General features: G+C 44.1%; 2 protein-coding genes across 2 annotated transcripts; one reads left to right on the top strand and one right to left on the bottom strand.

Moving 5' to 3' along the window:
* Positions 1-13,877: 13,877 nt before the first annotated feature.
* LOC136484802 (multiple organellar RNA editing factor 1, mitochondrial-like) lies at positions 13,878-17,525 on the bottom strand. Its single transcript, XM_066481757.1, has 5 exons — positions 17,061-17,525; positions 15,931-16,028; positions 15,761-15,826; positions 14,820-15,565; positions 13,878-14,131 (listed from the first exon to the last, which is right to left on the bottom strand). Exons 1-5 carry the CDS (start codon positions 17,438-17,440, stop codon positions 14,120-14,122), a joined length of 1,302 nt encoding a protein of 433 aa, XP_066337854.1. The 5' UTR covers positions 17,441-17,525; the 3' UTR covers positions 13,878-14,119.
* Positions 17,526-19,913: 2,388 nt separating this feature from the next.
* On the top strand, positions 19,914-24,251 carry LOC136484801 (methylthioribose-1-phosphate isomerase-like). The gene is given in 10 exon segments (XM_066481756.1): positions 19,914-20,172; positions 20,291-20,346; positions 21,882-21,964; positions 21,967-22,036; positions 22,174-22,273; positions 22,853-22,995; positions 23,088-23,193; positions 23,426-23,564; positions 23,647-23,915; positions 24,022-24,251. Coding segments are annotated over 10 exon segments (1,101 nt in total). The 5' UTR covers positions 19,914-20,106; the 3' UTR covers positions 24,091-24,251.
* The last annotated feature ends 3,154 nt before the right edge of the window (positions 24,252-27,405 follow it).

Below are 27,405 nucleotides of genomic sequence, written 5' to 3'. Positions count from 1 at the left end.
CCCTTGAAAATGTTTATGAAAATATGCTAACACATGTGCACAAGGTGATACACTTGGTGGTTGGCACATTTGAGGGTTAGAAACTTCACTGGCGGAGTGTCCGCCCATAGAGTGCGGACAGTCCGATGGTGCCACTAGCGCTCTATACAGAAAAGACGGAGGTCACTGTGAGTGACCGGACGCTGGTCTCGGAAGGACCGGCGCATCCGATCAGTAGAAGCAGCGAAGATGCTGGCGTTGGTCTCTGACCGGACGCTGGGTCACTTAGTGATCGGACGCTGATGGGGGTGCGTCCGATCCTACTGACGTGGCAGTGCACAGAGGAGATGTCGAGTGACCGGACGCTGGGTGAGTCCGGTCGAGCATGGCCGGACGCGTCCGGTCGTGATTTTTCGCTTCTGGATGCTTACTAGAAACGACCGGACGCTGAGGTCCTGCGTCCAGTCACTTCGCAGCAGCGCGTCCGGTCATCACTTGACCGTTAGGATCGGGCGCTCATTATTTGAAGAGAGGGGACACGTGGTGTGCATCGCACGACCGGACGCTGGGGTCCTGCGTCCGGTCGATATGACTGGAGCGTCCGGTCACCCCGTGTTGTGCCTAGTGAAGGGGTACAACGGCTCAATTTCATGGGGGCTTCTATTTAAGCCCCATGGCCGGCTCAAGCTCACTCTCTTGGCCATTTGCATTGACATAGCAACCTTGTGAGCTTAGCTAAAGCCCTCCCACTCATCTCCATCATTATTTCATCATCATTGTGAGATTGGGAGAGAATCCAAGCGCATTGCTTGAGTGGTTGCATCTAGTGACACTTGGCATTCGTGTTTCGCTGTGGAATTCACTTGTTACTCTTGGTGGTTGCCGCCACCTAAATTGGTTGTCTCTTGCCCTTTGGTATTCTCCCGGTGATTGATTTAATATTCATCTTGTGATTGGTTCACTCATCTACACAGCGGTATAATCACCATACTCACTCATTTATATTCTTGTAAACTAGTTGTAGCAAGCTCTTTAGTGTAATTAGAATTAAGAGCTTGGTTTGTTGTTTTAAGTTCATCTAGTGGAGCTCTTTAGTGTAGCAAGTGTGAGAGCTCCTAGTGAGTAGTGACATAGAAAATTGTGTGTCTAGATATCATAGCAACTAGAATTGTTGGATAGGTGGCTTGCAACCCTTGTAGAGCTAGAGCAAGTTTGTATTTTGCTATTTGTTATACTAATCCAATTGCTCTAGTTGATTTGTAGATTTTTAAATAGGCTATTCACCCCCTCTAGCCATATTAAGACCTTTCACCGGTGACAGTCTCTAGGTGAAAGCCCCGCCCGGCTTTTGCCCTAGGCCAACGACGGTGGCGCGCCAGCATCACCCACCTTCTTGGAGGCATCGTTGGGTTATCTGTTCGTCGTAGAGGTCGCTTGGGCACTAGGGACAAAAGTCCCTCTAGGGTGGTTCTCCCAACGTTGTTGGTGTTAGCGGATGTCATCCCCTTCTTGAAGGCTTCGTTGGTGCACCTCGCTAGTCATGCCACCGTTGTTCCTCTGGCGCCGATCGCTGGAGTCTCTCCTTACCGTGTTCTGCTTCATTCTACTCTTCGCATCGGTCTGTCCTGGTTTAGTTGATGCTGCCACGGTCGTTTGGTTCTTCATAGTGGATGCTTTGCCGCTATCGCTCTTTTGGCGGATGCTTTGCCTCCATCGTTGCTCGGTCTTTTGTAGCGGTACTTTGCCGCTACCTCTCTTCTTCAACGGATGCTTTGTCGTCGCTACTCCTCAGCGGATGCTTTGCTGCCGTTGTCGCCTCAGTCTCCCCCCTGCATATGCTTTGTTGCTTTGTGCGGGTTGGCCCTATTGCTGATACTTTGTCGCCTCATCGTCTCTGGTGGATGATTTGCCACCTGGTGCTTTTTGTATCAGATGCTTTGCCGCTCCGTCGTCGACGCTGTAGTCGCGTCTCTTCTCGGTGAATGCTTTGCCACCGTGGCTTCATCTCCCGTATTGGCAGCCTTTGCGCTGATGTATTTTTTTCTCGCAGATCCACTCAGTTAGGTTCACTACCGGAGACGGCTTCTTTGCCGAGTGTCCTAGACTTTACCGAGTGTTTTTTTATCGAGCACTCGGTAAAGAGGCTGTTTGCCGAGTGCCACATAGAAAGCACTCGGCAAACAAATGGCACTCGGCAAAAAAGTGGTTTGCCGAGTGCCGAACACTCGGCAAAGAATAACACTCAGCAAAGACCAGTTTTGCCGAGTGTCAAACAATAACACTCGGCAAAGGGCCGACAGCCGCCGTTAATCCTTTGCCGAGTGTCTTATCCTGACACTCGGCAAAGAGGCTCCTTTGCCGAGTGCCATTTTTTGACACTCGGCAAACCATATTTTATTCACTTTTGACCTCCAAACTTTTTCTGCAGTCCTTAGACAATATCTGGTACTCCATGTTCCAATGTGGCACATTTCTTGGACTTTTTCTATATTTCTTTAATTTATTTTATTTAATTGAATTTTCTTGTATAATTCAAATTATATATGCTAGTCATTCGAATAGTGAAAAAAATAAATGGAAAAATGATATTCATGTTATTTAGTATAATGTGAGGCCGTATCCAGGAACAGACCACCAATTTCGAACATCTTATTCACGAAACATGACCACGAACTTGTGGTCGAGTTATTTTTAAATTCTATAAAAAGCAAACGAAGTTCGAAAATCATGAAACTTGTCAAGATGTCAAAATATCATATGTGGAGGCTGTGATAAAAAATTAAGGAGGTTTCGCGCAAGTTGTCACGTACGATGCTTGCAAACCGAAGTCGGCCTCGCAAACCAAAGTCGGCCTCCACAAATCGATTTCGTGAAGTGGGAGGGGAGTGAACTTGCTCAAATAAGTCAAAGGACAACGTTATGCAGCTAATCTGAGGAGGGGAGTGAACTTATCTACTATGCGAGTCTTAGGGATGAAGAGTTATGATTACCACATATGGATTGAGCGGCTTCTTCCGACGATGGTTTGAGGCTATGTCCCTGAGCATGGCTGGCTAGTACTGGCAGAGTTGAGCTATTTCTTTCGCCAGCTTTGTGCCAAGGAGTTATCTCGGACCGTGATTGCTGACTTAGAAAAAATGGCACCTGTGTTGCTCTATAAGTTGAAGAAGATCTTTCCACCCGGCTTCTTCAATCCGATGCAGCATTTGATTTTGCACCTCCCGTATGAGGCATGAATGGGGGGCGTGTAGGGTCATTGGTGCTATCCAATCGAGAGATGTCTAAAGGTTCTTCGAAAGAAATGTAGAAATAAATGCAAAATCAAGGCTTCCATTGTAGAGGCATACATTCTGGAGGAGGTGCCGAACTTCACAACAACATACTATGGTGACAACCTCCCTAGCGTGTATAATACACCCCCTCGTTACAATGCTGGCGAAAATAAATCTAACCTCAGCCTTTTCCGAGGGCAACCCAGAAGCGCAAGTGCATCGACCCCCAAGACCTTGAATCATGAAGAGTGGCGCCATATCATGCTATACGTGTTGACCAACCTTGATGAAGTGGCGCCGTACATGCAGTAAGTTCTCAACGAACTTGTTAAATACGTCGTCACTATTCTGTATCCAACCTCCTTGTTTCTCGTTGGTACAGGGAATTTCTTCATGAATTCTGGCGTCAATCAAGGGATCCTACCCCGCAGCAGGTAGATACTCTTCTTAGGCAGGGTGCGGGAAATGAAATATCCGATTTCATTTCTTGGTTCAAACGGAAGGTACCGTCCAATTTAGTTCGTACTTAGTTTGACATTCTAAGTTAATCGTACGTGCGAATAATATAATGATGTATCCTGCTTGAGCTTGCAGGGCCAGAGGGATGCGTCTATGCATGCCGAGTTGAGACAGGTTGCCGATGGCTTTGCCTATAGGGTCAGGTCATTTTCTGGTTATGACGTGAATGGATATCGCTTTTGCACAACAAGCTACGAGCAGAGTCGGCCCAATCGAAGAACCACAAGTTCCAGAGTTTTTACACTCGGCATTGATGAGGTCGAGTATTATGGAAGAATTGAAGAAATATACGAACTCAAGTTTCATGGTTCCAAACCTTTTAATCCCGTCATATTCAAATGCCATTGGTTTGATCCTGAAGTAATGAGACGGATATATTCTAATCTTGGGCTAGTCGAAATTTGACATGATTCCGTCTTACCAGGAGACGATGTCTATATTGTGGCCCAACAGGCCACGCAAGTTTATTATCTCCCATATGCGTGTCAAACCATAAGGCATCTTAAGGGTTGGGATATTGTGCATAGGGTATCGCCACACGGTAAAGTGCCTGTCCCAAATGATGAAGATTACAACTTAGACCCAAACACATATGACGGAGAGTTCTTTCAAGAAGAGGGACTAGAAGGGAGGTTTGAGATAGACTTAACCGAAACGATCGGAATGGAAGTAGACAATGAAACGGTTATTGAAGAGGACGCTGGAGATGAGGTGCAAAATGTGAAGGACTTACAAATGCTTGAGCGATTACATTTAGACAATGACAATGACAACATTGCTCATTCGGATAGTGTAGATTATTTCGACATGATTGATAGTGATGATGAGACTTATGATCCAGCTAATCCCGATCATGAAGATTATTTCTAATACATGTAATGCTATGTTATTTTGTAATTATGTTTTGTTTATTTTGCATCTATTTCTAAGTACTTCTTGTTTATCTGTGCTTATTGGTTTACTCTTTTTAATTGCAGGTGATTGAACAAAGATGGTGGGCAGTGGGATGAGGAAGCTAACGTCCTTGTACTAAAGGACAAGGACCGCTGCACCGGGGGAGAGTAGGAGGAGGACCAGCCGCAGGAGGGAGTCATCGCCTACCGCCCCGTCGTGTGAGGAGGAGGAGGAGGAGTAAGTGCCCTAGGAGGACGCCGAGGAGGCGCAGGAGGACACGTAGGAGGACGACGAGGACAAGGCGACAGCGGGAGGTTTCGCTTCCTCTAGTTCATCGAGCGTCTACTTGCGAGGTCCCGCGAGCCTCCCTCAGTGACCGATACCTCATGAGAGACGCCCGCTGATTCGACCCAAGGAGGAAAAGTAAGTAACTATAGATGTTATCACTACTTTATATGATATGTTGAAAATCAAAATAGAAATTAATAATTTTTCTTAATCACTTGGGCAGGAACTGGACGATTGTGGTGAGTGGAGGTGGTCACACACGCCAAGTCAATGGCATCCTCGGTCTTCTGTGCAAGGAGCACTTCCCTGGCCTGGTTGAGTACGCCGGAGTGACGGGGCCAGCCTACTCGTTTGACCACTACACCGCCACCCCCGATGCTGTAGATCGAGCCTGCAGGGTATTCAACAACAAGGTAGAGCGGGTGAAGCAAGAGCTATGGGTAAGTCTTCCTCGCACTACATTGCTCGATACATTCTTGAAATAACAAATGGATACATCGTGTTTGTATGCAGGATTTCTTTAGATGCCAGGACGGACATGAGGCCAGGGCGGATGCGGTGGCTACCAAATGCTGCAAAAAAACTTGTCGTGGATATGCATTACGAGGCGTGTATCTAGGCCATCATAACTTACCACGGGACTGTCCTTGGAACGAAGGTCACCAAAAGGGACGCAAGATCCATGACGCTGCCCCGAGACCAGTACCTGCAGGTAAATACAGAACATTAACACTGATTTCTTTTGAGATTAAGTAGGCTTAATTTCATCTTCTGATATGTCATGTACTTGATGGCCTGTAGATGATTCCTTATTGGTGCGCCGCGCATCCCCAGTGCTGGGAATAGATGGTGGACAGGTGGTGCTCACGCGAGTGGGAGGAGACGCACAACTTGTGCTAGGAGCGGCGTTTGATGATGCCAGGTGTAGCACACCATCAAGGCAGTCGTAGGCTTAGCGGATACACAGAAACATAGGTACACAAATTCATTTATTTATTCTAACGCTCAATTCTGCGTGATTTCTAATGATCTTGCATTTTTTCTCGCAGTCGGCGTCACATGGTGGCCAGCCTTGCTCCATCTTCAAGGCATTTGCTATGGCCCACAAGGGCAAGGCGACGTCCGACGTCAACTACAACTCGGAGGACGGGCCCGAGGCGTACAGCAATGCGACCATCCACAACCGCCTCAGTGAGTACACATCTATGGCAAGGGAGGTCCATGGGTCAGAGTACGATCCGAGCACTAAGGACCTTGATGGAGAAGTCGTCATGAGGGTGGGCGGAGGTAAGAAGCATGGGCGGTACTGGATTGGCGACGGCGCAATCGACTCGGCCGCTACTCCCAGTCTCTCCCAAATTTGAGCAAGCAGCACGAGCAGGAGCCCGGCCATACAACCTCGGCAGGACACTTCACACCACCGGATGGAGGCACTCGAGGTTATTCCTAGTTTATTCGTCGTTCATTGGTTTTTTCATACCTTTCCTTTGCATTATTGTAACATTAGGGTGAATATATTGTAGGCCCAGCTGAAACAAGAGAGGAGGATACGGGAGCAGATTCAGGCGAAGATGGAGAGGGTGGAGGCCGAGCGGGAGGCCGAGCAGCGGAGGATGGCGGAGATTCTTCAGTACATGCAAAGTCTTGGCGCCGCTACGGGTGTAGCTCTGCCACCTTCGCTATTCGCTCCACCTCCATCTCCACCTCCTCACTATTCTACTCCTGTGAGTATAAATGTTTTAGTTTGTATGTTCATACTTACGGTCAAACCTAGTGGAGTATGAAAGTTTTATTCATGTATGGTATATATTTATCTTGTTTCACACATGCAATCTCTTCTCCTTTGTGCAGAATCAATCGACGACATCGAACGATCCTCATGCTTCAGCGAATCCTTCACCAAATCAGTGATGATACTTGTGGTTGTTAATGATACTTCTATTTGCAATTGTGGTTGACGATGATGGAGCACTTGGATTGCTTGTGAACTTATTTGTGATATATTGTGAGACATGTGACGTTTGTGATATATATGTGGTGTTGGTGATATATATGTGATGTTAATGATATATATGTGATGTTGGTGATGATTGTTATATATATCTTCTGTTTATTTGGATGGGATGTAAAAAACAAATAAAAAAGGCTATTTTCAGTCACTTTGCCGAGTGCAATGGCCATGACACTCGGCAAAGTGACCATCTGGGAACTACCTGGAAACATGCTTTGTCGAGTGCAATGGCCATTGCACTCGGCAAAACATCACAGGTTTGCCGAGTGCCACGGGCCAGGCACTCGGCAAAGGTGGCCACTTTGCTGAGTGTCTTGTCAGCGACACTCGGCAAAGTGGCCACCTTTGCTGAGTGTCTTGTCGGTGACACTCGGCAAAGTGGCCACCTTTACCGAGTGTCTAAGTCAACGGCGCTCGGTAAATCGGGTACCTTTGCCGAGTGCTTGACCTTGACACTCGGCAAAGCCGCCGTCACGGTGGCGCTCGCCGTCACGGCTATTTTTCTTTACCGAGTGTCAGATTGGCAAAGCCTTTGCCGATAAACTGTTTACTGAGCGCCCTTTGCCGAGTTTGCCGAGTGTATATCGGCCTTTGCCGAGTGCCTCAGGCACTCGACAAAGAAGTTGAATCCGGTAGTGGTTGTGGCAGAGGGCCTCTCTTCTCCCTACCGCCTTTCTTGCATGTTTATCGTCCGCGTGCTTGGGAGTCTGGGTAATCTTGGGATTACCATGACGCATGTTGCTGTAAAACAAACTTCTACTCCTATTTAATGAATTCCGTGCCATGGCATGTTCGAGAAAAAGGTAGAAGGTAATTTTACATTAGTAACCAAAACTATTTTTAAATCACACCAACCACTTTTATACTTTGTTTCTCTCTTGTACATTTGCATTAGGAACCTTGTCCTAGTTCTTTTTCTGTCACATCCTTCCACCTTCATATTTGCGTAATGATACGTGCGTATATATATATATATCCACGCATGGGTGGTTTTTTCAAGTGTCAAAAGATTGGGAGGTGAGTTTGAGTTGTTAGAGATGGTTTTTCAATAAAGGACGTGCCCAGTGCAGAGAGCTCCCGCTCTGTACGGGGTTTGAGAAAGGGTGTCGGTGGCGAGCCTTACCCTCGCATGTGCAATGCGAGAAGACTATTTTGTTTACTCTTGGAGATGCTCTCAGAGTAACCTGAGTTTCATTCTTTTTTTTTCTTTTAATGGTTGTATGAACTTTATTACTGTTAATAAAGCTTCCTTCATCTAAAAGGTTAAATAGATGCACATTTTCCCTATAGCAGCTAAGCAAAGATCACAATATTGCCCAGGAAATTTACTTTTACGGATGTGCTAAGTACACGACTTTGTAAGCAAAACCAGTAGGTGAATTGATTTGCCCATGTATTTGCTGCTCTTTTATGGCAAAGAAACTATATGCCGTTCACAGGGGCAAATGCTAGATTCGGACATATTCAGCTGTCCTGCCGGCCGCCATAACCTAAAGCAGATTTTAACTTTCCTGGAACAACTAGTGCTGTGCATTTCCCTCGTGTAGTTGACTCCACCCAAAATCTTTTGAAATCTCATGTTCACTGCAACTTGCAGCTGGACGGATCGAGATGCCCAATGCAATGTTCGATACTATCCGGGAAAGTATCATCGCCTCAAAAGGGTGCAAATCTTCAGCAAATGTCAACGAGCATCCAACTAGGCCTTGTTTAGATCATCTCCAAATTCTAAGTTTTTTCACTCTCTCTTCATCACATCAATTTTTAGCCGTTTGCATGGAGTATTAAATGTAGGTAAAAAAAATAACTAATTACACAGTTTAGTTGGAAATCACGAGATGAATCTTTTGAGCCTAGTTGGTCCACGATTGGATAATATTTGTCAAATAAAACGAAAGTGGTACTATTCATCAGGTTGAAAAAACTTTCAATCTAAACATGGCCCTAGTCAAGAATGCGAATTCTGCTAGGATTATACTTTCTTCCGTTTGTATTTATTTGTCAGCAACTTTTTACTGTAGTAAATTTGATCATCTGTTTTTTCTTCTAAAAAATCTTAGATACTTCAATGTATATAACACTAATGAAGTATGTTTAATAAAAAATCATATATGTGAAAACTTAATGTATCTAAAAATCTTTTGTAGAAAAAATATATGATCAAAATTACTATAGTAAAAATTTGATGGCAAATAAACGAAAACGGTGGTAGTATTCTGCAGCGGTGGATGCATTGAAACAGCGCCTGACAGGACAAGCAATGAGGTGCACATCCTGAACACTGTTTATCTAATCAGTCGTCTGTTTACACATAGGAATTTGACAGAACGTACGGTTGGACACGCGGAGGTTGGACACGCAGAGAGTGTGGCACGCGCGGGCAGTGTGGCAATGTCACTTCGCAGCGGCGCGTCTGGTCATTACTTGTCGTTAGGATCGGACGTTCAGTATTTGAAGAGAGGAGACACGTGATGTGCATCGCACGATCAGACACGGGGTCCTGCGTCCGGTCGATATGATCGGAGCGTCCGGTCATTCCGTGTTGTGCCCAGTGAATAGGTACAATGGCTCTATTTCGTGTGCGCTTCTATTTAAGCCCCATAGCCGGATCAAGCTCACTTTTTTGGCTATTTGCATTGACATAGCAACCTTGTGAGCTTAGCCAAAGCCATCCTACTCATCTCCATCATTGATTCATCGTCTTTGTGAGATTGGGAGAGAATCCAAGCGCATTGCTTGAGTGATTGCATCTAGAGGCATTTCGTGTTCGTGTTTTGCTGTGAGATTCACTTGTTGCTCTTGGTGGTTGCCGCCACCTAGACGGCTTGGTGCAGCGGTGGAGGATTGGCACGAGTTGGTGATTGTTCGTGACCATCTCCGGTGATTGTGAGAGGATTTGTACCTTTCCCGGCGGAGCGCCAAAAGGCAACTCTAGTGGATTATTCGTGTCATTGAGTTACCTCACTTGTGGATAGATTCTTGCAGTGTCCAATTCTGTGGACAAGGTTTGTGCAACACCTTTTAGCCGCCGAACCACCAAGTGTTGGTCGACACAACGGGGACGTAGCGTGTTGGCAAGTACGTGAACCTCAGAAGAAAATTGGTTGTCTCTTGCCCTTTGGTATTCTCCCGATGATTTATTTAATATTCATCTTGTGATTGGTTCACTCATCTACACGGCGGTATAATCACCCTACTCGCTCATTTATATTCTTGCAAACTAGTTGTAGCAAGCTCTTTAGTGTAATTAGAATTGAGAGCTTGCTTTGTTGTTTTAAGTTCATCTAGTATAGCTCTTTAGTGTAGCAAGTGTGAGAGTTCTTAGTGAGTAGTGACATAGAAAATTATGTGTCTAGAGATCATAGCAACTAGAATTGTTGGATATGTGACTTGCAACCCTTGTAGAGCTAAAGCAAGTTTGTATTTCACTATTTGTTATACTAATCAAATTGCTCTAGTTGATTTGTAGATTTTTAAATAGGCTATTCACTCCCCTCTAGCCATATTAGGACCTTTCACCGGTGACAGTCTCTGGGTGAAAGCCCCGCCTGGCTTTTGCCCTAGGCCAGCGACGGTGGCGCGCTAGCGTCACCCACCTTCTTGGAGGCATCGTCGGGTTATCTCTTCGTCGTAGAGGTCGCTTGGGCACTAGGGACGAAAGTCCCTCTAGGGTGGTTCTCCCAATGTTGTTGGCGTTAGCGGATGTCATCCCCTTCTTGAAAGCTTCGTTATGCACCCCGCTAGTCATGCCATCGTTGTTTCTCTAGCGCTGATCACTGGAGTCTCTCCTTACCATGTTTTGCTTCATTCTACTCTTCGCATTGGTTTGTCCTGGTTCAGTTGATGCTGCCACGGTCGTTCGGTTCTTCATAGTGGATACTTTGCCGCTATCGCTCTTTTGGCGGATGCTTTGCCTCCATCGTTGCTCGGTCTTTTGTAGCGGTACTTTGCCGCTACCTCTCTTCTTCAACGGATGCTTTGTCGTCGCTACTCCTCAGCGGATGCTTTGCTGCCGTTGTCGCCTCAGTCTCCCCCCTGCATATGCTTTGTTGCTTTGTGCGGGTTGGCCCTATTGCTGATACTTTGTCGCCTCATCGTCTCTGGCGGATGATTTGCCACCGGGTGCTTTTTGTATCGGATGCTTTGCTGCTCCGTCGTCGACGCTGTAGTCGTGTCTCTTCTCGGTGAATGCTTTGCCACCGCGGTTTCATCTCCTGTATTGGTAGCCTTTGCGCTGATGTATTTTTTTTTCTCGCGGGTCCATTCAGTTAGGTTGTGGCAAAGGGCCTCTCTTCTCCCTACCGCCTTTCTTGCATGTTTATCGTTCGCGTGCTTGGGAGTCTGGATAATCTTGGGATTACCATGACGCATGTTGCTGTAAAACAAACTTCTACTCCTATTTAATGAAAAAGGTAGAAGGTAATTTTACATTAGTAACCAAAATTATTTTTAAATCACACCAACCACTTTTATATTTTGTTTCTCTCTTGTACATTTGCATTAGGAACCTTGTCCTAGCTCTTTTTCTGTCACATCCTTCCACCTTCATATTTGCGTAATGATACGTGCGTATATATATCCAAGCATGGGTGGTTTTTTCAAGTGTCAAAAGATTGGGAGGTGGGTTTGTGAGTTGTTGGAGATGATTTTTTCAATAAAGGGCGTGCCCAGTGCAGAAAGCTCCCGCTCTGTGCGGGGCCCGAGGAAGGGTGTCAGTGGTAAGCCTTACCCTCGTCTGTACAATGCAAGAAGACTATTTTGTTTACTCTTGGAGATGCTCTCGAGTAACCTGAGTTTCATTCTTTTTTTTTCTTTTAATGGTTGTGTGAACTTTATTACTGTTAATAAAGCTTCCTTCATCTAAAAGGTTAAATAGATGCATATTTTTCCTATAGCAGCTAAGCAAAGATCACAATATTGTCCAGGAAATTTACCTTTACGGATGTGCTAAGTACACGACTTTGTAAGCAAAACCAGTAGGTGAATTGATTTGCCCATGTATTTGCTGCCCTTTTATGGCAAAGAAACTATATGCCGTTCAAAGGGGCAAATGCTAGATTCGGACATATTGAGCTGTCCTGCCGGCCGCCATAACCTAAAGCAGATTTTAACTTTCCTGGAACAACTAGTGCTGTGCATTTCCCTCGTGTAGTTGACTCCACCCAAAATCTTTTGAAATCTCATGTTCACTGCAACTTGCAGCTGGACGGATCGAGATGCCCAATGCAATGTTCGATACTATCCGGGAAAGTATCATCGCCTCAAAAGGGTGCAAATCTTCAGCAAATGTCAACGAGCATCCAACTAGTCAAGAATGCGAATTCTGCTAGGCGCCGCGTTTATGTTGCCGGCCGAAGTTTGCGTCGTCGGAATCGCAGATCACTGTAGCGAAATGTAGAATTTCGTTTGTATTTGGTAATAATTGTCCAATCGTTGACTAATTAGACTCAAAACGTTCGTCTCGCAAAGTACAACCAAACTGTATAATTAGTTTTTAATTTCGTCAATATTTAGTACTCCATACATGTATCACAAATTCAATGTGACGGAAAATCTTCTTTTTACGTAATGTTAAAGTTTGAATTTTGGGTAACTAAACAAGGGTAGGATCAGCGGTGGATGCATTGAAACAGCGCCTGACAGGACAAGCCATGAGGTGCACATCCTGAACACTGTTCATCTAATCAGTCGTCTGTTTACAAATAGGAATTTGACAGAATATACAGTGTGGCACGCGGAGAGTGTGGCACGTGCGACGAGATGTGACGGCCGACAGCCACAGTGGCACAGTGTGGCGGGGCGGCGCGATCGTGATTATTTGGCCTTTGTTTAGGTCCACCTTAACTTCTAAAAAAATTGCTATAGTATCTGTTACATCGAATGTTTACGGACCATGTATGGAGCATTAAATGTAGATGAAAAAAAAATTAATTACACAGTTTAGTGGGAAATTGCGAGACGAACGTTTTAAGCCTAATTAGTCCATGTTTGAACACTATTTGCCAAATAAAAACAAACGTGCTATAATAGCCCCAAAATCCAAATTCCTACAACTAAGGCCTTGTTTAGATTACCCCAAAATTCCAAGTTTTTTCACTCTCTCTCCATCACATCAATTTTTAGCCACTTGCATGGAGCATTAAATGTAGGTAAAAAAAAAAACTAATTGCACAGTTTAGTTGGAAATCACGAGATGAATCTTTTGAACTTAGTTGGTCCACGATTGGACAATATTTACCAAATAAGACGAAAGTGCTACTATTCATCGGGTTGAAATTTTTCTCAATCTAAACAAGGCCTAAACAAGGGCTTAACTGCTGGCCGGTTTGGTGTGAGAGAAAAATACTGTTTTTAACTGAAAATTTACGATTATTTACGAGCAAACGAACAAACTGTTTAGATTGAGGTTGAGAATCAGTATTTTGCACTATAGCACTTTCGTTTGTAATTAATAATTATTATCCAATCATAGCCTAACTAGGTTCAAAAATTCGTCTCATAATTTATAATCAAAACTGTGTAATTAGTTATTTTTTTATCTACATTTAATACTTTATGTGTCTAAAGATTTGATATGATGGAAAGATTTGATGTGACGGAGAGAGCGAAAAAACTTACAAAGCTCTCTGCTGTCTGACATGACGGCTCACGCCTGCGAGGTGGGCCGGCTGGTCGGCGAGCTTGGCCGCGCAGACCGCAGAGGGACCACCGGTACCCCGGCCGCCTTGCACGCCTGTCGAGGAGAAGCACCGCCCTGTCCGCCTGCCTGGACTCGCCGTAAACGGAATCACATCCTAGTTGCAGGAGTACAGAAGAAAAGACGGGAACGCGGGGATGGATACTTGCCGGTAGGGTTGCATTGCATGCAGCGTCGTACTACTGGCTTGGTCAATCGTCGACCCGTGCATGGATGGAGTAAATTGCATTTTTTTTAGATAAAAAAGATGGAGTAAATTGCATGCGTGCCAAGGAGCTAGTACTCTACTTTCTGCCTGCAGTCGTCGTTGACTTGCAGCTAGATTGGTAATAACACCCCATAGGTTTAGAGTTCGAATGCAAGCAAAAAAGAGAGTAATGCACCACAGTCGTTTATTTTACAGGTGGGAATTTCTACATCTCAAGTACCATACTTGTCTTCAATGGAACACTTAAGCTCTTACTGCTTTCCCTGCACAATGACAAAAGATTAAGTGTCAATGATCAGCAATAGATAACACAAATTCATGTATTATTAGTGACCGGTTGCTTCTGTATGCACCTAATACAGACAGGCTAACGGTTAGTAGTAGATATGGTTCAGCAACTATCAAAATGTCTCACAGGATTTTCAATGTGTCCAGTTGCCTCTTGATACAACATAAACAAAACTTTTAACTGTGTTTACAAATTTTAGTTAGCTTGAGTAAGAGTTCTGCGATCTGGTAAGCAATGTATGGTTGCAAGCCTTTTTCTTTCTTCTCTATAAAAAGCGGATGGAACTATTTTGTACCCCCCAAAAAAAAGAAACGTAAGTTAACATGCATGTTCCTCTTAGGAAAGGCTGCTGCATAAAAAGTTATAAGCACGTTTTGTTAAAACTGGCTATGATGTATTCCTGCACTTCTATTGTAATCCTCTACAAAAACCAATTTAAACAAATAGAGCGGCATGGGATTTGAAAATGAACAAATTAGCTCATAAATCTAAAAAATCATTTAATAGACAGGGTAGTCAGAGATCTGAACCTACACATAGTCAGTGTATGAATTCAATCTAGAACTGGCAAAACATAGGGTGTCCGGGTTTAAACTGCTGTATTTCAATTCAAACAGTAATGGCAATTTAGAAGTGAAATCGTATATCAAATGCTCTCATACCTGCCAGTTTCCTTGTCCTTCACCTGGGCTAGGATACTGACCAGAACCTATTTGCCAGTTATCTCCACCATATGCCGGTCCTGTCCCCTGTCTGCTATCCCCACAATAACTAGGATTCACACCAGGAACTCTGTTACCACCTGGATTCGCTGATGGAGGCACCTGCCCATAGTTACCAGGTGTTGATGATTGACCATAAGATCCAGGTGTCAAAGGTTGACCATAAGATCCAGGTGCTGATGGTTGGCCATAAGACCCAGGTGCTGATGGTTGGCCATAAGACCCAGGTGCTGAAGGACCACCAGGCCTATAACCTCCTCCCTGCCCTTGCGGGAAGTTCCTGCGCTCTTGGGGGCTGTTATAACCTTGATCTTGTCCAGCCGAATTTACATGCCCTTGGTACTGAGCTTGACCTTGAAAACCACCAGGTGGTCCATTGTAGCCTGAACGGTCTGTGTAATCACTCCTTCCAAAACCTCTACCATCATGCCCACCTTGTGCATAATTCTGCTGTGGGGCATAGCCCCTTCCGTCTTGCTGTGAGCGGTATGTCTGGAAGTTTCCTTGCTGTGGCAGGTTGTTCTGGTAACCACTTTGTGGAGGCCGGTTGTCCTGGTAATTTACTTGCTGTGGAGGGCCATCCTGGTAGTTTCCTCGGTAGTTACGGTTCCTGTCAGTTCTTGATGGTTTGCTATAATGAACAGGTGGTGGCCTTGGAGTGATGACACCATTGTCATATTTGTCTCCTGGTGAAATCAATACATATATCAGAATGAATTTCTAACAAGCATCATGTGCTGGATGCACTAAAAACATAAAAATGCAGCATGTTTACAAATTCGAGGAAATTTAAAGATCACTTCATTTACTAATAAGGTATACAAGGAAAGGTGATTCAATTTATTTATTAACTCATAAATAAAAATGGGAATGGGACAGACCTCCGTACTCCTTTGTTTCTGGATATAGGTATGAATCAGGCAGAATGAAAACTACTCCAGGCAAACCTGACCAAAATACCAAGACAGGGAGGTAAGTACTATAAAAGTTGTAATCATATTAGTTGCAAGAAAAAAATAATAAATTTAATTTCATTAGCTACTTCACCCACCTTTAAATTTTTCTGACATTTCCTCGGTCATTACAGCCTGAAAACCAACATAAGTCGTCGTACTAAAAGCATACATCCTCTTCTTGGCCTCCTCATAACTACAAGAAATTCAGAGCACAGCAAATGAGGCAAATTACATTGATTTGTTGAAATTAGTTGTTTGTCTCATATAGAGATTATGAATTGTAACGGAAACAAGTCAATTATTTGATTAGTTGAGAGTTATGCCACCAAATATATACAATAATAGAATTGAGCGCCAAAAGAAAAATAACTTGACAAGTTACAATTTAATCAGTAAGTATATACATCATACGAATATTTGCATGGGGGCAATTAACCAAACATTGATCTTCGATCAATGGCACAAAGATCCCAGCTAGTCAAACGTTGAGTACCATGTAAAGTACAATGCTGCAGAAACTAGGGAATGTAGACTATACAGATGTGGGATCCTTGAAACTTGGAAAATCATGGTTTCAAAGGCAACTAGCCATTAGTTTCAGGTGGGCCCTGATATCTTTCACGTTTTAACATAAACATCCATGTGGACCTAACGATACTTTAGGCCCCAAACTACCCCTGGAAATGTTTGAACCAAACCTAAACAAGAAAGAGTCAGATGGTCTTGGCACTATGCACCAACTTCTGAATCCCACATCAAATTAACACAAAATAATGTGTTACACAACCACTTCTGGTACGTATGTTCATTGCAATTCTAGGAAAAACTTGCTAGAGTAATGTCCCTCAAATCACCAATGCTCAATATACAACCTCCTTGGTTTAACTCCAGAAGTAAATGGCACTGCTTACCTTTCATACTAGTCCTATCGTCTGAAGGAGGGACATATTTCTACATCATTGGACCTAACAAACTTGATCTCAAGCACAACAGCATTTAATTGACACACAAGAAGTAGCATCCAATTTAGATAAAACACCCAACTGGTACCATATAACCCACAAGGCAAGCCATGGCACAACAAGATGAAGCAATCGCACAATTCAGAATAGCATTTCAGCGCCTACAACAACCAATTCACCGCAACAGCAAGCCCAATCCGTAACAACGTCTTGCATTTCGTACCGAAACAGGATTGAAACGGGGAACCCGCTTGGCGTCATACCTCCCTACGACCTTGGCGAGGGTCTGGAGGAAGGTCTCAATCATCTCCTCGCGCGACGGCTTGGGGTCCGGGAACTCCATGGTGATGAGCCAGTGGTTGTAGTCGCAGCCCTCGAAGAGGATCTCGTCGGGGGAGATCTGGCTGTCGTCAGCCCCGAAGTGGTCCCCGCCCCGCGCAGCCGCCGCCGCCGTGGACCGGAACCCGGCGGCGGCGCCGCCGGGAAGGAACCGCCACGGCGCCTGCGGGAGTGGCGCGACAGGGGAGGAGGCGGGGGGCGCGAGGGGGGAGGAGGGACGGGCGACTGAGGCGGACGGGCGGAGCAGGGGCGCCGAGGTGGAGGCCGCGGCGAGGACCCGCCGGAGGCGCAGCGCGAGGGCCATGGCGGGGGCGACTAGGGTTTCGGCGGCGGGGGAGCAGACGGTTCTGGGGGTTTAGGGGGTTTCTGTTGGGGCTGGGGAATGGCGGTTTAGTAGTAGGCTAGTGGTTGCGAGACCGCGTCACTGATAAGTGGGTCCGGGTGTTTCTCAAGGGCAGGCCCGGCGATTTTCCGTTTTGGTTTGATTTCCTGGGATCAGCGGAGCGCGACTGTTAACGTGGCGGTAGCCACTGGCAGCTGGGCCATGAGTAGCCGTCTCGCGCCGGAATTGGGCTCATATGGCCCGGTGCCCCGGTGGGCTATTTGCAGCCCCACAGACACCGCACGTTGCCATCTCCCGTTCTTCCAGCTCGTCCGTCATATAGACTGAACCCATGCGGCGGAGCAATTCATAAGGGCAGCCAGCGCTTTTTTTTAGACAGCGTATCAGGTGCAAACCAACCGACCTATATAAATTTAGAAACTATCAATCAGGACCACTAGATACTGATCCAATGGATGAGGTGAGAGGTGAGATTTTTTTGCGCTTAAGCCCCCCACCCGCCGGCCTTTTTTTTGCGCTTAAGCCCTTCACCCCCATCTATTGGATCAGTCCATAATTTTCAAGTTTACACAGGTTAGTTGGTTTGCACCTGATATGTTGCCTTTTTCTTATAGCTACACTAATGGCCCGTTCCCAGGCTGCTAAGGGTCTACCGGACCATCCGAGGCTACGGTGTCATTTAGTTTGAGTTACCGGCCCATCCCGTCCGTCATCTGCTGACCACTGGTAGCAGCTCAGTTCGTAGAACGAGTTCATTCTCTGGAAAAGCATCGGTCCACCTCATTCCGGATGGATCTATCCCGAATTACATCAACCGTCTAACCAAACATGTTATAAGCGTCTGGTTCAAGAATGAGGTAGAATAGGACACGACGATCACACTTTCAATGGTCTTTGGTTTAAGGACATAAAGTCATCCAACCATGAAATATTCCACACACATGTGTAGCAAACCCATCCCTCAGGAAAAACGCCAACAAGCCCATCCTCGCTCACGTCATGGTCTTCCCCGCTGCCTCTATTGTCCACTCCCTACCATGGTGCCCACCGAGCAGAATCGAACAAGAGCGTGCGTACCTAAGCGAGTAGGGCAGGCAACGCCCGTGGCCATGGCACAAGCGAGCATGGGGCGGGCGGAGTAGGGCAACGCAGCCCAGGCATAGGTGCAGTGGGGCAAGCAGCGTGGATGGGGCGGTGCACGTATGGGCAAGTGCCGAGCAGCGGCGCCCTATCGCTCTGCTCCGTGCGTAGGAGGAAGATTGAAAGAAGATGGAGAAACAAACCGACAACTACGACGACAGACAGATCAAAAGTTATTATCTATGTAGTTTCTTGTCATCCCTTCTGTCAAATACAAAAGAGGGACGTCCTAGCCCCATCAACCAAACATAGATATATGATCATTTCGTCTTAAAAAGGTGAAATAAATCCATGACATGGATGTTTGTCCCTAAACTAAACGTAACCTAAGGATTGTTGAAAATGATGCCCACTAGAGAATGGGAAAAGCAAGGAGGCCTATAAAGAATCTCATTTTTCAAGGATCAAGAACGTCCACAAGTTTAGTTTGTATCATGTCACCCTGTATCCTAAATTATAGATCGTTTCCGCTTTTTTAGCTATATAATTTTTGTTATGTATATGTCATACGTAATAAAAGTTAAATAACAAAAAGATGTATAAATTGGGATGGAAGGAGCAGTAATTAGCATCGTCTCACCTCTCACGAGCTCATGCATCGAGGGCAAACCGGCAAAGAGACAAATGCCAGCCGATTTCTTCACGGTGGTGGCTCAAGCGATCAAAAGAAAGATGCCCCCCTCCTCCACAACTTTTGGAATTTATACGCATTTTACACATTGGCCCTTTGAATACTCACCTATTGATCTATAGGGCATCCAGTGGCATGACTCGTGCTGCCACCTCCGGTTGCACGGCATGGATTCTCCCTTCATTCCCTGTTGGCTTCAACCTATCAGTCTAACTCATCAGCCAAGGTACAATATTTTTTTTTCACAAGAAATCAACGAATAATACTTTTCAGCCTGGCTTTTCAGCGAAGCGAACATGACCGGCTAAATGTGGCACAACAAATCAGCCATTTCTATTACTTGATCTCGCAACAAGTCAAATCTTACAGTAATGCTGCTATTCCATGTTTCATATGATGTTTTTTGTTGCACGGTGTATGTGGCACATTGGATGTACGTGGGAAGATGTATATTTTTGTTTGCCTGATATAAAAAGTCTAGAACTCCCCGTTTCTTTCGTACCAAAAAAATTCATCATTGAGAAAAAGGAACACGATTTTTGTTTATTTATTCTAGCAAATTTATCAATCCACCACGTCACACTACACACCTAGACGCCGCCGTCAACTTCGTCTGACCATGCGCAAATAAAATTTGACCCGAGGGGCCTTAACGCAAAGTGGCAGGACATTCTTCTTCGCCCAGCTCAGCCCAGGCCATCCCGATGCAAACGAACAAAGGCAGAGTCACGAGCGCACCTCACTCAATTACGAACCCCTCTGCTTGGCTAGTTTGCTCTGCTCCGCAGCCCCTTGCCACCTCAAATCCCCGCGAATCTATCTTTTGCTTCCCCCAATTCAGGCGGTTCAGTCCAGGATGGTGGGATCCGACGCGCTGCAGTCCATCGTCTACGCCCGTGGGTCGCTCCGCCTCCTTGATCAGGTGCGTTTTCTTTTCGTGCGTGGCGGTGGTGTGAAGTGTTGACGTACGGGGGTTTGATTCCGAGAAAATAGGAGTTCTTGATGGGTTTTGATTCTGAGTTAGTTTTGATTCGACGCAGAGGAAGCTGCCGCTCGAGATGGACTACATCGACGTCAAGAATTCCGCCGATGGCTGGTGAGACGGAGATTCTCTCTTCTCGATGCATATGCATCTCAATTCTCATCGTCTTTGATTGTCATGGGTGGAGGCAGAGCTCTCCCTACGGACTACGGTAGGGTGGGACAGCTGCACGTGTTAGAAAACGGAGCAGAGAACCCCGACTCCTCTCTTCTCCCCAGTCACCGGTGGCTGCGGCGGCCGGCGGCAGCCTCGGCGGCGTTGTCGAGCTGCCGACGGAGGAGGGAGGGATGACGGAACGAGAAAGGCGAAGCCCGTCGTGTGTCGATAAGTAGGCCCAATAGACGGTGACCCAACGGAGCAAAGAAAAAGGCCCATTCTCTCCCTCGGTCGCCTGGCTCTCTCTCTGGATGGCTCGGCCCACTCGGCTATCGCTGTGCGCGTTGACGTTGCGCCGCCGCCGCTCGATGCTTTAGGGCTTTTATTTTTTCATCAAGAATTGAGGCTATTCTTTACATTTATATTAGTTGAAAACTGAATCATAGGTAACGTTGGAAGCGAAGGGAGAAATTGCAGTGGAGCCACGAATATTGTTCTTGCATACAGAAACTGATCAATGCGGAGTGCAGGAGGGAGTATATTTTTTCGATCAGAAACAGGGGCGGATCTAAAAATAATGCTAGGGTCATATTCGTTCATAGTTCCGCAATGTATCTGAATTTATTTGCCTCTCATCATTAGACAAGAAGTTGTCAGCTTGCTGTGCATCACTGGGTAGGATTTGTGTCCTGCTGTTTTTTATCGTACCTGTAGATAGTTTTGTTTTTATACCAAAGACCTTGGTCCTACTTAATTGAAAGCACAAACAAGAGTTAGCTGGGGATACCAGCTTACAGTTTGCAGCATACAGAGCATATCCTCTCAACCTCAAAACAACCTCTCAGACCTATAAATAGTTTTATGTTATGCAGGCTTTAATTTTAGCAGTTGTTGGAGCTCTAAAGGTCAAGTAGGACAGGATCCTTTTTTTTTTTTGTTTGTTTCAAACTGTTACTTCTTTTGTTCAATTGATTTGTATACATTTCTAATCGATTTGGTGGAGTTCGTGATAACTGATAAGTTTCCTCTTGTCGCTTAAATCTAAAAGCGGATTTTGCTGCTTTTTGATTATCGCAGTGACTTACTTTTGTGTTCAAGGAAAACAGTGACTTATTTTATGGTAGTTTCATCAATAGAGGTGTACATGGCTATCATGTATTCATATTGAGTCTGTAATCAGTAGAAATTTTGGTATTCTGGATTGACATTGATCACACTGTTTGTATTAATAACTTTTGAAACTTGTGCGGCCTGAACCACTTCTAGGTTCGGGTATGCGACTACGCGTGTGGTCGCGCTCTCTCCTCTTAATGAAATACGCACTCAGGGGCGTTCGCGAAAAAAGACATTGAACACACTGGAGAAGGAAAAACAGATAAATTCCAGCAATTGTGTTATACGCTCCCATGGTGACTGGAACCATTGAAATGTAACTAGTGATAAATAACCATTGGATAATGCTTGTTTTATACTGAGCCTTAAATATTACCCAGGAATGCAATAAGAGACATGGTTGTCCGTGGTGCTCCAGCAATAGCCATAGCAGCGGCACTAGCATTAGCTGTCGAAGTTTCTGATTTAGATTCATTGGTACGCCTGGAGAAGCAGCTTCTTTTGTTTCCAAGAAATTGGAATACCTTGTATCCAGGTAAGCAAAGTTCAACTATTTTTTTGTCTTTATGTGTACAATAAGTTTGGTCTTCCTGTTCATGTTATCATTTTGACTAGTATGTATATTTGTAGTCATGCATATGTAACTCTTTTTATTATTTTTTTCTGCATCAGCCGACCAACTGCAGTGAACCTATCTGATGCTGCAACAAAGCTCCAAACTTTGGTATCAAAGGCAGCTGAAACTGCAAAAGATTCCAAGGCTATCTTTCAGGTGCTAACCTTGAACCAAAAAAAAAAATGCATCCTTCTGCTTTCAATTGAAAACAAAAAGATACAGAATCATTATGAATAAACTATGTCTGTGTGAATTTACCATATCTAATGTGTCCTGCAACATTGATTTTCTGTATATGGAATTAACCAACCTGATGAAGTGACGATAGGAGATGATACAAACATGAAGCCAAAAATTACTTCTGTTGAATCGACACTTTTTGCAGCCGTGACACTTCAAATTTCCCCTCAAGCTTTTACACTAAACCATAGAGTTAACCTCCTATTCTTAGTTCTTCCGAAGTTTGGTGAGAATATTGATACACATACACTGTGTATCTATATGTCATATGTTTGAAAGTTTATTGGTTATAGAATATAACTACTTAAGTTTGATCCTTTTTACACCAACTGAAGATAGTGTGTGCTGATTCCAGCTTCACCATGTTATTCTAGAATGTTGTGTTGCATTAGATGATTCTCTTTGACGGCGAGGGAAAAAAGGGTTCCTTCTTTGGTTTAGGTGGACAAATTGTACCTCTTGCTAACCTGTTATATATTTCCTTTGATCGATTAGGTCTACATTGAGGCCGCAGAGACAATGCTTGTTGATGATGTGGCAGATAATAAAGCTATTGGCTCACATGGAGCTGTATTTCTTCAAAGGCAGCTTGCAAATTCAAAAAAGATATCTGTTCTAACCCATTGTAATACTGGCAGGTAATTTGTAAATCAAGTTGTATCACTTTTTATCTATGTATCATGCTCAAATCCTTATGTAGTTTTACTTTATTGCTTTCTCTCTAATCCAGTCTTGCAACTGCTGGTTATGGAACTGCCCTCGGGGTTATACGTGCTCTTCATTCGGGGGGAGTTTTAGAGAAGGCCTTTTGCACCGAAACTCGTCCATTTAACCAGGTTGATACTCTGTTTGTACTGCCATTGGACATTTGACTTGGCTTGTCAAATGTCTAGCTTTTACATCTCTGCCATGATATTAAATGATTAGATTACTGAATATCAATTTATTTCAGTCAAAATTCCAATAGCGACAACTGCTTACAACCTTGAACATCTATTATTGAGATAAAAACATTCAGTGTTGTTTATGGAGATGTAACATGCATGCTGATTTACTGTCAATTTTCAGGGATCCAGGCTTACAGCTTTCGAGTTAGTTCATGAAAAAATACCTGCAACACTGATAGCAGATTCTGCTGCTGCTGCATTGATGAAACAAGGGCATGTTCAGGCTGTCATCGTTGGTGCTGATCGAATAGCTGCAAATGGTAGACGTCCACATCATTTCTATGACCAATGTATAACTAAATATTCCTACTGTTAATTGTGTTTCCTTTATGAAATTTCAAGGTGACACAGCCAACAAGATTGGCACATACAACCTCGCCATCTCCGCGAAGCATCACAGCGTCCAGTTCTATGTGGCAGCGCCGGTAACTTCCATTGATCTCTCCCTCCCATCTGGGGATGAAATAGTCATAGAGGAAAGATCACCCAAGGAGTTGCTGAACTCTGAAGGTGGTTTAGGAAAGCAAGTTGCTGCATCTGGTATATCAGTCTGGAACCCAGCTTTCGATGTTACTCCAGCAAATCTGATCACTGCAATCATAACAGAGAAGGTATCTTCTCTCCCATTCTCGAATGCTTCTTTATATGATCGGCAATTTTGCAGAGGACATTGTTGATATGTTTTTGGCTGACTAGGGGTTTTTGATTGATTTGCAGGGTGTGATCGCAAAAACTGATGCTGATGGATCTTTCGACATTAAAGGATTCCTTCAGCCTGCAAAATAATACTCTCAAGCGTGGCTTGTTTTTGAATGACATAAATGCGTGGAGCAACACCATTGTATTCTGTTTTCTCTGTACAATAAAATTGCTCTGGTGAAGCTCATGTGACAAGGATGTGTTCACACCTATTCGGGAGTAATAAAGATCTTTTGAAATTCTCATTATATTTTCCTTAAGACTATATTTCTATATATAGTCCTTCGTGGAATAGAGTCGGAGATAACTTCCAAACGGGAACACAGTTACGAAAGAACCGCCAATACAGATTCAAGGCATCAGAGTAAATTTCATTGAAAACTTGTCATAATATAGTCCCAAGTGACCGACAACTGAAGCAAGACCTTATATATGTGAATTTTGGCATGTCACGTCATCTATTTTCCACTAGTACAACTTATTAGGTGAAAATATGTCAGTTATCGTTTTTTTAAAAGAAAATCGATATGTTCTATGTTTGTCCAAACTTTGAAAGCAAATTCAAGACCTTAGAGAAAAACAGACTTATGTCCACAGCATCAGGTTTAGTGGTTTACGGATTTTTTTTTTCTTGTGTAATATAGGTAACCAGATGGCAGGAATGTAACTGAACCCCTTCCGCGAATGAGATGGATTTGTATTTTCTTATGATATCATTCAAAACTATGCAATTTTAGCTTATAAAAAAAACAGAGAAATACAGAAACGCTGGAGCAAAGTAATCACGAAAATGCCCCAACTCTTTCGTAGTGCCTTCAAAATATAAAGTCTAGCCAATCAAACCATGATGAGCCGAAAGTTCCAAACTCTTTTGTAGTGTCTTCAGAGTATATAAGGGGGTGTTTCTTTCCCCCGCCTAGTTTTGCCAACCCGGGTTACTCACCACGAACCACCACAAAAAACTGGCTTGCAACCCTTTCATAGTTTCTTTATAGTATAAAAGCATATATAGGAGAGTTCAGTTTCCGTCTAGCTTTGCCACCCCATCCCTGTGGGCTTGTGGCTCACCACAAAAAGGTTGTTTGGTTGTTGCGTAAGCTGTTTCACAAGATTATAAGTTGATATGTATACAAAGGATTCTTTGTGAAGTTGATTCTCAGGGACTGGATTGAAAATGCTTCCCTCTAATTCTTTAGAGTAAACTCTATGTATACGGTGACTCCGTGCGTAGGGTGAACCCTAATAAGCTGTTTTTTTTTAACTCTCAACTCCAGAGTGAGCCCTGATAAGCTACTTTTTTCAACTCTCAACTCCATAATTTGTTTCAGAAAATCACTTCACAGAATCAACATAAAATCACTTCTCTCCTAGATTTAGCCTGGAACTGTTCCGAGAGCTCTGCCGAATAGGTCCAAAATGTAAGCTACTTCACAAGATTCCTAGTTAATATACGTATAAAACTCTGATACTAGGGCATCCAAGAAATGAAGCAAGCCCCCAAGCCCTTTGGCCATGATGCGCCATCTACGACTATGAACAATCATATATTTAGGGTTCAAAACAAACGGGATCCACATGGATGAACCCTCTACCGTTTTCAAGTTCATATACGGAAACAAAATCGAAATGAGGAAGGACGAAAAACAAGAATAAAACAGGATTCACCGAAAATAAAAAACGGGTCAATTTGGAGGGAATAACGGTCGGGATACAGAAAGACAAAATGGAAACATCGATATATAAAATCAAGAAACATGACTTCACATACTAACATGTATAGCAACACTACCAACACATAAATTATAAATTATTCTAATTAATATCGTAAAGTTCAAAAGATGACAGGTATAAGACTACAAGACCAAGTCCATAACACAGCAAGCCAACTAGATATGGCAACGAATATCCAAAACCCGACGGAGTTTTACCCTGTTATAGGTAAAAGGGCGGGTCAATTTCCCTACCAGGGGATTTATTAATGGGCAACAAGAGAGACCCAACAAGTTTGCATGTGAAATTCGTGAACCAATGAGTTTTTAAACTCGGCCCATCATAGCAAAACAACCCATATCAACTCACAAGATCCAAAATTTCACAACTAAACTATCCATTTAAAAACGTATATAAAACCGTATACTGATTCTAAACCCTAACCCTAACCTACCTCACTCCTCCCCCATCTAACTTAGGAAACCGCCAAAGAAAAAAAAAAAGAAAACGTAAATATTGTCATTTTCACCCTGTTTTCAGATCTAATGAAAACAAAAAGAAATAAAAAAAAGGTCACGATGACTATAAATAGGACCACTACAGTAGAGGTTATCCCAACTTCTCACCCCTACGTATATTCTATATAGATAACATGCTGGCTAAATCACACGGCAAACATGGCCTTACCTATGCTGCACCAGTTATTATAAAAAAATGCTATGAACAATCGTCTCAAGGCAACGGATACTTTGGAGGAAAAACATGTACCACGCCTTACATCGTCTAACCATGTTTACGAAAAAGCACTATACGGGTGGTAACATTAACACATTCTTTTCTTACCAAAAAAAAAAAGATTTCCTTCGTCAACAAAGGATCGGATCAGGTGCGCACATAACAAATGACGAAAATAACCCATATCTCGCAACCACATGATATCGCCAGAGGAACCACATGACCCATCAGCAACAGATGGCAATCCAGTACACCCTACATTTATTCTAGCACAAGGCAACACCGAGAGATGGTAACGCATACACTAATGTACCTAGAACACCACTCTCTTGTTAAACGCTATTCTACACCCATGAAAAATAAAACCATAGGGGAGAATATGGGAGACCATAGAATACACAATTTACAGGGAAACTACTCTGCGGCAACGCCTATACAGGTGGGTGGGGCAGGGGGACGACACAAATGAGGTGCAAAGAATTAGTTGGCTGGCCAGACCCACCCAGCCAGCCAGCCATTAGGGGGCTACTGAAACCTCTACTAATTACACAGCTACAGAAGCCAGCCGCTGGCTAGAGGCCCTAGGAGAGCGCCCCAGCACTCTAGCAACGAGACTAGCACTATGGTGGCAATCTTCGCCGCTGTTGTGCCATCTTTGTATGAGCATGCATCCGATCAGCATACATCGGGAGGCGCCTTATCTCATCAATCTCTTCGAGAAGCTTTTCCTCGGTAATATTATCTGTGATACTCCTCATCACCTGCAGACCATGCAAATAAACTGTAAGAATACTGTAGTGGTTTCACTTTCCCACCCAAATATAGAGTACTTATTCCAACAGTGGGTAAAATATGATGCTCAACCACCTACAAAAACAATGATGCTCAACTGTGAACAGAACAAGGCTGTTTTCTGACACTTTGAGAATTGCTTAAGTGAATGTCTTAGAGGGCAGG

This window comes from Miscanthus floridulus, chromosome 10 (assembly GCF_019320115.1).
Source record: "Miscanthus floridulus cultivar M001 chromosome 10, ASM1932011v1, whole genome shotgun sequence".
Classification (NCBI taxonomy): Eukaryota; Viridiplantae; Streptophyta; class Magnoliopsida; order Poales; family Poaceae; genus Miscanthus; species Miscanthus floridulus.
The sequence above is the reverse complement of the archived record's forward strand: the minus strand, read 5'-3'. Positions and strand labels throughout refer to the sequence as shown.